Source organism: Narcine bancroftii, chromosome 1, assembly GCF_036971445.1.
Source record: "Narcine bancroftii isolate sNarBan1 chromosome 1, sNarBan1.hap1, whole genome shotgun sequence".
Lineage (NCBI taxonomy): Eukaryota > Metazoa > Chordata > Chondrichthyes > Torpediniformes > Narcinidae > Narcine > Narcine bancroftii.
The window spans coordinates 296,496,295-296,507,425 of NC_091469.1; the positions used below are offsets into that span (position 1 = coordinate 296,496,295).

At 36.0% G+C, this 11,131-nt stretch overlaps 1 protein-coding gene across 1 annotated transcript in view; it reads left to right on the forward strand.

Moving 5' to 3' along the window:
- The window catches only part of LOC138746720 (growth arrest-specific protein 2-like), a 78,677-nt gene extending 67,994 nt beyond the window's left edge, over positions 1-10,683 (forward strand). Inside the window, exon 8 of the mRNA XM_069905057.1 lies at positions 6,429-10,683. Within this exon, the coding sequence (XP_069761158.1) occupies positions 6,429-6,677 (249 nt within the window). The 3' untranslated portion in view covers positions 6,678-10,683. The remainder of the gene's footprint in view (positions 1-6,428) is intronic.
- The last annotated feature ends 448 nt before the right edge of the window (positions 10,684-11,131 follow it).

The window sequence follows — 11,131 nt, forward strand, 5'->3', positions numbered from 1 at the left end:
TGGAAATAAAGCCAGAAAATGCTGGATAGACACAGCATTTGTGCAAAGTGATGAAGAATTAAAATTTCAAGTTGAAGACTTTTTTTGGAACTGGGAAAGAGAGAAATCAAATTAGTTTTTAAATTGCAAAGAACATCATGAATGAGTAAATAGTTTAAAGATAGGGTGAGGCTGGGATTACTGTGAAGATAAGTTGAAGGTCATCCCTTTGAGTCTACAGGGGAAACTGCAAAGCTCCCTGTTGTCTGATACTTTAGACCTCTGTCCCACTCTGATCCATCTGCCTGTAATCTTTTGCAAATTTATAATAATGCATCATGTAAGTTTGAGAAACAGCACCTCTTCTTCCATTTGGACATGTTGTGACGATCTGAACTCAATATCATATTTTACAACTTCACAGAATGTGCTTTGCCTGTCTGCAGCAAAACTCGCAATTTCTTCTATCAGTCAACAGTTTTGACCTGTGTCCTAATCTGTGGGGCATGTTCTCCTGTCCTATATTTTGAATCTTTTTCTACATTCTTTATTCTGCATCGCCACTCTCTACTGCCTCACTTCATCACACTTACTACATTTTTTCTCTCTATTCCCATTAACCCATGGAAGAATTACTTCTATAGCTTATTTCCACAGCAGTCCTGGCCTCACCCAATCAGAGGCGTTCCCTTTGGCCTATCCCATCCATTTCTACTGACTCTGCAAATTAAAACTAATTTGTATTCACTCTTTACCAGTTCAGATGGAGGATCTTCAATCTAACGCATTAACAGATCCTCTTTCTACAGATATGCTGCCTGTCCTGATGAGTGCTTTCATCATTTTTTTTAAGTGTATGAAAGGAAAGCTCTGAGAAAACGAGGCCAACAAATGTTAGTAGTAACTTTCGCATCCCTAAGCCACAAAGTGTTCAATATGGATTTGACCACCAAGGCAAACTATAGTCTTATGGGATGGAAGAACTGCCATGGCAAAAGTCAACAACCCACAGATGTCATGTCCATCAAATGAATTACTTTTGAATTATTATCCTTCTGTAGTAGAGTATGACATAAAATAATTATCTTGGTAAATTAATTTCTGGCTAAAGTAGTATTTTCATTCTTCCTCCTTTTTCAATTGACACTTTTCTGAAGCTTTCCCCCGCCCCCCCCCCCTCCAATGTTACTATATTCTGTGAGATTTCCATTGTGTGGGTGGTTGGATTGAAAAATGTTTCATTGCTAGATACAATGGTTTCATCATTCACAAGCCAGGGGAATGAATGTTCTCGAGACAGAACACACAGTAGCACAGCAATATAATAAATCTTTAAATTATACCTTGATCTCTTTCCTTCTGTATGACAACACTCAGTTTAAAGTTAGTGTTCTTTCAGCATAAATTTCAAACTTCCAAAGAATTATTTCCTTTTAAAGTTCTGACAAAATTGGCAACTGGCATTAATAATCCAAGGTCAAATCATGTTTAGCAAGTCATAATTGTCTAACCAATGCTGTATTATAAACATGATTTTTAACCTCCTGTGAGCGATATTGTGAAATTTTAAGTTAACATTTATTATTACATATACTAAAGGACAGTGGAAAAATTTTATTTTGGGAGCAGGCCCATCTAGTGAACCCATAGTGTATATATTAACAAAAACACTCTAAAATTCAGTAGCAACAAAATATTAAACAGACTGCTTGAAAATGGTGTCACTAAAAATTTTTTGTAGCTATTAGCCTTATGAACATCCAAAAATATTCTGTGATCATCTTGTACTTGGTCAGACAGCCTTTTGTTGGTAGCAAGTAAATAGCTGTAAGTATTGTTAATTTTAGACATCAGTTAGTTTTAATATTTACTCTATTCCATTAGGAAAAATGATTTAGTATGGGGAACCTTAGCCAGAGGACACACTATCAAGGAAGTGATGACTTGAATCTTCCAGGGCTCATTGTCTGTGGGAATGCAGAGAATAATACAGTGCTTTACTTTAAGGTTTTGCTATAACAATGCAGAATCAAAAACATCCAATATTACAATGCAGCATTCTAGTTTACTTTAGACAATGATCATTTATACCAATAATACTTAACAATTTGACTCTTTTGTGAGAAAGATTGAATATAACAATTATAATTTATAACATATTTGTCATTTTATTAATAATGCCAACAACTGGTGAAATACATATGACAGGAGTTGAATTATGATTTATTACCTGTACAGTAAATGGCAGGACCCTAAGTAGCAATGATATACAAAGGTCTCTTAGGGAAGCAAGTCAATAGCTCTCTGAAAGTGGCAGCACAAGTTGATAGTGGTTTAAAAAAAACATACAGCATGATTGTCCTCATTGGTTGGAAGGTTGAGATTCAATTTTTTTAAAAGTCATACTACAGTTATATGAAACATTGGGATATTTGTGTGCAGTTCTGGACATCATATTTACAAGAAGCATGTAGAGGCTTTGGAGAGATTGCAGAAGAAGTTCACCAATGCATCGCCTAGATTAGAGAGGATTAGCTATAAGGAGAATTAGACAAAGTTGGATTGTTTTCTCTGGAAGGTCGGAGACTGAGGGATGACTTGATATAAGTATTTAAAATTATGCGAGTTGTGGATAGGATGGATAGTCAAACTCTTCTTTCCCAGGGCATAATTTTGTGAGAGGGGACAAGGAGGACCAGGAATGCCCCACCAGGGGAGGGGATGGAAGTGGGTATGATAGTATTGTTTTAGAGCTATTTAGACAGGTACAGCAACTGATGTGGAATGGATGGATATGCAGGAAGATAGTAGTAGTTTAAACTGGCATCGTGGTTGGCTCAGACATTATGAGCCAAAGGGAATGTTCCTATGTGCATTGTTCTATACTTTATCATGAAACCTGTCTATTTAGAAAGTATGCAGGTTAGGTGAATACTTCAACCTTTGTGCTTTGATTCTTAATTCCTACTGAATGTTTTTGTTGTGGGGAAATAAACAAATATCTTCTGTTTTCATTTCCTGCAATATTAAAATAGGGAGGGAACCCTCTTCTCATTAAGTTATAAAACTAAAGACTCATCTGAAGCAAAAGGTATTCTCACAGCATTTAAATAATATTTGGATAAGCACTTAAATTGCTGGGGCAATACAGGCTATCAACCAAGTAGTGGAAAAAATAGGTACTTGATAGTAAGCAGAGGCAGGATGGGCTGAAAATGCTGTATAACTATATCAATGAAAAACACTTCCTTGAAGGAGGAGGGATGAAAATGCTTCAACTTGGGTCTGGGATATATTTTGCTATTCAATTCCACACCATGTAGATATTTTGATGATACAAAATGTAAAAATAGCACATGCCTTGGATTTACCAGAAGGCGGCTTCTTAAAGATCCACAACATTTTCAAAAACTGTTTTATATTTATCATTCTTTTTGAACGAGCACATGTTTTGCACATTTGTTTCTGATATTGCAAAGATTGAATTGAGTAACTCTTGTGCTCTGTTCAAATGTGCTCCTACATTAGGAAATGTGTCCACAGCTTGAGTTTCAATGTGTTTCATAACAAGCTAATTAATTTTCATTACCTTTTCAATCATGCTCTTTTATCAAATGGAAAACCTCTCTCTTACAAGAATTAATCTATTAGTTCATTACTATTCTTCAGTTCAATGGTTTTCACCAGATCAGTTAAATTCAAATCATCTTAAAATTAGAATTTTTGCACAATAAAAAAAAGTATAATTTATTACTAAGTGCATCTTTTCTGAGAATTGGATGCTCTCAAGGTCATTTCAATTTATTACTAGAATATTTTACAAGATGATTGCACTCAAATCTTCCTGCATATTATCTTTATAATAATTTGCAGTGAATCAATATTTAGACTTTATAATCAAACTATTTATAATTGTATATATCTTGGTGAGCTTACAGAATAAATTATGATCTACAAAATCTTTTGCACAGAAATTGTTTGGTATTTGAAGATTAAAAATAGACTATATTGATATCCTATTGTTTCCTTGTATACGATTACCAATCTAGCATTCATTTTCACAATTGTTGGTCATTTCCAAATCTAAGGTAATTCTTAATTTGTAACAATGTTCACTTTAAAATTTTAAAATGCAGTATAATTTAAATATTTCCAAAATTGAGTGACTTCAAAGTTGCTGAAATGACACTTATTCATTTTTAAAAAAAAAAAAAGTTTTTGGGAAAAGGGTATTACCAATGTTAATATTTATTGTCCATCTCTAATTGCCTCAGTGTGTAGTGATGAGCCACATTCTTGAACTGTAACAGTCCTTTGAAGGTATAGTAAAACCCCAATATCTGGCATCTATGGGAATTGGTAGATGCCAGGTAAGGTGAAGTTACTGGTTGCTTGAGATATGTTGCAAGGATTGGCAAACTAACTGCTGGAGCGTGGCAATTTTAAACTTCAGTATTTTTTACCTATTTATTTTCCACGATAGTGATTTAACTGTACTACCAAATTTCTATTCTATCAGGAACTCCAGGATTCAGACATTGCAATACTGAAGGAATAGTGATACATTTTCAAGTGACAATGGGGTGTAGACTGAAATGACAACCACCTGGTGAAGCTGTTTCTATGCACCTGTTCTTTATTCCTTTTTTGTGGTTGTGAGATTAGGAGTCAGTGTTAGGAGTATACTAGTCAATAACCTCTGTACATTTATAAATGCCCACATGACAATTATGGAGCAGTGATGAGAGTTGTGGAGTTAGGATAGCTGATACAGGAGAATGTCTAGAATGATGTCAGCTTGGTCTCATGGTTAATGGTGGGTTTTCCATCAACTCTTTAAAGACTTGTAGATAGTAGAAAATGTTTGGGATATCAGTAGCTGAGTCATTGCCTTTGATACACCTGCAGCGTACTTAAGCCTCTGAACTGCCTTTGTAGCCAGACGAGGTTTTTATGCACAAAAGCCGCGTTATTCCCTGCTCACATTATGAAAAAAGGTGAATTTGTCTTTTATGCGGAAGACAGAAAAGGTGGATCGCGCAGTCCTTTTATGCAGAGGAGATTCCTGAGCCATCTTCTGAGGGTGAATGAGGTGGGGCATGTAGTGCAGTAGCACTGCCCGCTACTGGGTCGTGGAACATGCATACCAGGAAATGAAAACCCCCTTTACACAACAATGGTGACTGAGGAGCAGGTACAAGCGCTAGTGGAGATCTGAGCAGTCTTAGAACTCAGGCAGATTTCTGCGCATCATAATCTCCTTTATTGCAGATGGGTACTTTAAAATTCGTGCTCTTGGGTTGCAGATGGATGACATCATTGCAATGTCATCAGCACTCCCCCTTTGGAGCCACTTTCAGTGGCAGTTCTTTCATACAGGAGGTGGGGCAAATTCCCTCCACCTCTGACATTACCACCCTTGGCGGAGGGAACCCGGATCATGTTAGACCCGTCAATTCACCCTTTGGACTTTTAAGCAGGTAAGTGGAGCATTTTAATGGCAGAGGAAATGTGTCTTTACAATTTGCTAAATTCCATTGTAAAAGGGCCTACAGTAACTATAATGGTCTCTGCTCAATGATGATTCAAAGGATCTACTGCAGTACTATTGTTAGACCTCATGTACAATTTATTTAACCAGGTTGCAAAGAAACAACTGAGTCAAATGTTAAACAGGTCCCTCCTGTTACCTAAATTTTGAAGTGTAGAGTTTGCTGTGAACTTATGGTGCTAATTATGCACGTTTTAAAGAATTGTATGAGGAAGGATTTTTGCTTGACAGTGAATATTCTAAATTATGTCCAGGTTGATGTTCTTTCTTTTGAGTTTGGTCTTCTGAGCACAAAGGCTCACACAGTAAATATTAATGAATTAAGGCATGAGCAGCCTCACTAATTTGCAGCATTAAACGTAAATATTAAAACCCTTCAATTTTTTTAGATTGATGCCTTATCAACCTGTCCACTTCCAATTAATTGTGATTTCCTCAAATAAGCTGGATATAATAAAAGTTGAAAGATATTTAACAATCAACATTAAAATTCTACAGTCTGATCTATGTTGGACAAGTTGTACAAGCTGAACCAGGCTTGCACTGAATATTAGAAATGTTGGATGACTGAAAAAGGACCATTATTTTCTGCATTAATCTCCCCTGTAACAACTGGCATGACCTAGTAAGATTATAATACCAAAATCAATAAATGTAGCTTGTCCACAGTGGGTGGGCACAGAAGTAGCTGTCTGGGTGAATGTGCTTATTACCTCCGAAAAATTAGGAAGGATATTTGTGTTTATTTACATTTAAATTATTGTTCATTATGTGAATTGCTTGGAATTCCACATATCCAAATAATTAGTCATGGCATTTTAATCTCATCACATTGCCTTCTGTTGTGCATCCCAAAGTTTTCCATTGATTTTTGTGAAATAATTCCTTTGCCTTGCAGATGCTGCACAACAAACACGTGATGGTGCGTGTAGGAGGGGGCTGGGAGACATTTGAAGGTTACCTACTGAAGCACGATCCCTGCCGGATGTTGCAGATTTCCAGAGTGGACGGCAAGACATCTCCAGTCTCCAACAAGTCCCCAACGATCAAAGATTCGAGCCCTGATAGTTACCTTGTGGTAGCTGCCCATTACAGGAGCAGAAGAGAGAATGCAAGTAACAATAGTGGTAACTGGGGAGCAAAATGATGGCAGAGTATTTACAATGCAACTGGACCCACCCGATTATCTTATGTAATATCACAAATCAAAAACTGGTACCACCTCTCAAATTAAAGAATAATTCAACCTAATCACTTTTGGTGAAGTTAAAAATGAGCCAAAAATTTAGATAATCAGACTGAGGAAAATGTAATAAATGTGCTAGTAATAGATTTTAGAGGATATGATTTTTTTAAAATTAGACATACAGCATGGCAACAGGCCTTTTCAGGCCATGAGCCTGCGCCACTCAGTAACCTACATCCCCAGTATGTTTTGAAGGGTGGGAGGAAACCGGAGCACCCAGAGAAAACCCACACTGACACAAGAAGAACATACAAACTCCTTACCAGATTTGAACCCCTGTCGTTGGCACTGTAAGAGTGTTGTGCTAACTGCTACACTAACCGTGCTCGCCAGTGTTCTCAACAAATTAACTTTACTGGTTTAGATCTTTCGGGAATTTCATTGTTGGAAAGTGGTAAGATTGTTGCTATGTTTACTTGATTACAGATATTTTGCATGTTACTTGAATATCACAATTCCTGCTTCCATTGCCACTTTAATCTTAAACATCAATGGTACGGTATTGATGATACACCTGTACCATTAATTGTACCAATGGGCCCAACAACTCTGCAAATTAATTTTGTTGCTGAGCACTGACATCCAACCATTATATCTTTGTAGTGTTTGGATGGTCTCTCAAAATTGATCATTCCAAATTCACAACAGTTGACCGATATGTTTCACCAAGCAACTAACCTTAATGCTTGGCTCCATGTCTTTATAGAAGTTGAAACATTTTATCCCAGCAGATTCATCATTGCTTTTTCACATACTATGCAATGCAAAAATCATCCTCCAATCATCATTTTGTTTCAAAACCATCATCAGTTCACAAGGAAAAATTTTCAATCAGATGGAGCATTTGAAGGATGATTTTGATTCTTAATTTACTTTATACAAACACAAATCAATTCCCGATTGTTGCAATAGAAACACAGCTGATGCATTCTTGATCCACTTTCCCCATATCCCTTGTAGTAAATGTTAGGTTCATTTCAACTGAAGTAAAATAAAACCACTACTTTATTAGGGAACTGGACCGAGAGCAATAATTCCTGCTGTTCAGAGTCCCAAGCATTGAATTCTCGCATTAGCTTTTGTAATTTCCATTTTTTTAAAAATCATGTAGACCAAAAAGTGACCAATTGTGCCTATAACCACTGCCTAGATTTGCTGCTAACATTAAATAATACCAAAACACTCTCTTTAAATGTACAGTGCTCTTAATTCACCACACATTCCATTTAAAATAATGGGGTATTTTACATCCAGCAGCAAGTCATTAAATGTTGCGTATTACAATACCATATTGCTATACTTCCCCCGACTGGATCCTAGATCATTAAAATGTCAAACTTGCCAAGTAAGTGCAAATGAGTGCTGACTGATCAGCTGAAATGCTAGACCAGATTGTGCTGCATCAGGCTGGTGGCTTTGAATATCTGCCTGGGTCCCCACATACCCAAGTTGTCCTGACTCACCATCTGTGACTAGGTCTGAATAGTGACTGGAATGCCAGAGATGTGCTTAGTTCCCACTATGAAACAGCTAGAAATCCTTTGATTATAAAAAAGTTTTTAAATTCTGTCAGACATTAGAAACTTGAAGTTGAACTACATTGTCTTCCATTTGTTTAAAATGAAAATTTTTTATACACAAAAATGGATTAGAAGCAAAATAATTAAATTAGGATCTTAATCCACCCCATCCCTTCCCACCTGTTAATTTGCAGGGTCTGGTATTGACATTTATATCAGCTCCTGGTAAAGTGGCAATTTCTAATTTCCCAACTAGGGAGTAGCAGGAACACTGGATCCCACTGTTAGACTCCATGGGGACCAATGGACTATCCTTTGAATTTGCCAATCGGTTCTGCTCTTTCACACAATTCCACGATTTAGTGGTTCGATGCAGAACCATCAGGCACTGTCAACTGTTTGGCCCATTATTACAGTACCTTTCAAATATTTAATTTTGTTAATTTGCGTAGATTAATTGCGTCATGTAGAATGATTTATGCAAATATAAAGTCTTTCCTTTAAACAAGCTATAGTTGTAACAGCTGCTTCTCAGTTCCTTGTCCAATGGTAAATCACTAAAACTATGGTTGATATTCAACATACTGGTATCTTTTAAACAAAAAGGATTAAATTCGGTTTAAAAAAAAAACAAACTTGTGCTATTCACAAAACATTCACATCATCTTCCTATCCATTTATTGCTTCATCTCAAAATAAAAACAGATGCTGAAAATCAAAATAGAGAACAAAATGTTGGAAAAAGTTCCAGAAATCAGACAGAATCTGGGAAGTTTATCTGAATTAAACGTTTTCGCAACAATTTTGAAATTCACCAGACATCCCTCCATTGTCAGTGAGGTGATTTTTAGATGGTTTTATTTACTCAAAATGATTTAAATCAAGAAGAATTCACTGTCAGGAGCACAAGTGGAGCTAGGCCTTTTGATTTAAAACAATAGGGTGACAGACTTTTTTTTCTCTCTGAACAATTTATGCAATTGTGTTTGTGAAATGTTATAATTACATATCTACAAAGAACTGTGAATACCCATAAAATATATACATCAATACATGACTGGAAAATGTCTGTCAAGTAGCCTGTCAGATTCCACACGTGTGTGCTAAGCAACATTATTCTAGGCCAAGTACAAAGTGAACTAGAAAGTGTAATGTTAAATTGAATTGGCACCAATATATTTACTTCAGCTTTGCTGAATTTGGCTCAATCAATTTCAAATACATAGCTCCAAGTTCTCTACAAGAGCATAATTAGAATTCAAGGCAAATTTCTCATTAATAGGGTGTGGCATAAAATGTCAGCATTTAACATTCAATTAGAAAGCCAGGCAAAACAGAATTTAATAAAGCTGTTACTTTGCTTTTGATCGTTTCTTTGCAGTTTGCACAGCAACAACATTGCATTTTATCCAAATAACTAAATTATAATACCCAGAGGCAGTTTAAAATAAAAAGGAGATATATTTCTGACATTTTATGTTTGCACATAACCACACCATAATGGCATGAGATAAATTAATTCTTTAATAAAAAACAAATATTATTTTATCTAAGCAATTTACAATAAAGTTAAAGTAAAAACTTGAGAACTTGGTTTACCCAGTTGATTTTGAAAAAATTATGAAGCAGTTTTCCCTTGAAACATATCCCAAAATATATTAACACTGAAAGCAAGTGACATTTTGGGAGTTACACCCAGACCATATCCTAGGTAATGTTCAATAAATAAATGCTCTAATATGTAAGAAATACAAATTCAAATGCATTAATTAAGGCTTTCTCATTTCATTCCTCAACAACACAGCATAAAACTGGCTATAAATTGTCACAAGCAATTAAATCTAAAAGAAAATTAACACCACCTAGGAAAGGTTGTGGGGATTGTTTATTCTGCCTGAAGTCATTATAGCATAAATGATGCTCATCTATACCCAAATTGCGATTCACCTTGAAGCTATTGATGGCTAGCAGATCCTCATCAGTCTACCTCTGAGCGTGTTTAAATAGGTAGTAGATAAAATGAGCTTGTATTTCTCGACCCAAATTTGCAGTCCTCCCAAGCATCATAGCACATTTTTAATTAGCAATTACTTTAAAATTCATTTTGAAAAGTAACAAAGGATTATGATGCTTAGACGTCATGAGGATAACAGGGAGGTTATGATGGAAATTCTGAATAGCACTAATGCAAAAGCTGGTGGTGCACTAGGAGAGGCATTTAGCAGCCTTTTCAAAAGTAAAAAATCTAAATATCTTGCACCCTATTGAAAGAACAATTCAATAATTACTCTTTAATAACTCTGATGGACCTTAATCTGTGAATGCCATTTTCTCAATTATTTTGCAATTCCATGCTTTTTAAAATCAATAAAGTTTATATTTCCGCTTCAGCCTTAACCTGTGTCAGACTCAATCCTTATTCTTTAGAGTTTATAAAACTAATTGAAATTTCATCTCCTGGTATGTGGTCTGAGAATAGTTCACTATAATTGGCTGCTCTGAAGCACAATGACATCAGTTTTAATGGATGCAAGCATGTCAGCAATACCCAAAAGCTGACATTAGATTGCAACAGACATCTGGAAAGAGAAAGTCCATGGCTCAGAAATCATTCAATCAGCAAGGATTGCAGGGGCCTCAGCCTCTTGGCAGCTGATCACAAAATCCATAAAGTATGGTGGTGCGACAGTGAGTGCTGTGAGATGACAGCTCCAGGGAACCAGGTTCGATGCTGTCTGTAGAGTATCCATGACTACATGGCTTATCTCTGGGGGTTCTGCTTCCTCACTGGTTGATTGGCTATTGTAAATTACTCCTTAATGAAGGTTTAATCGC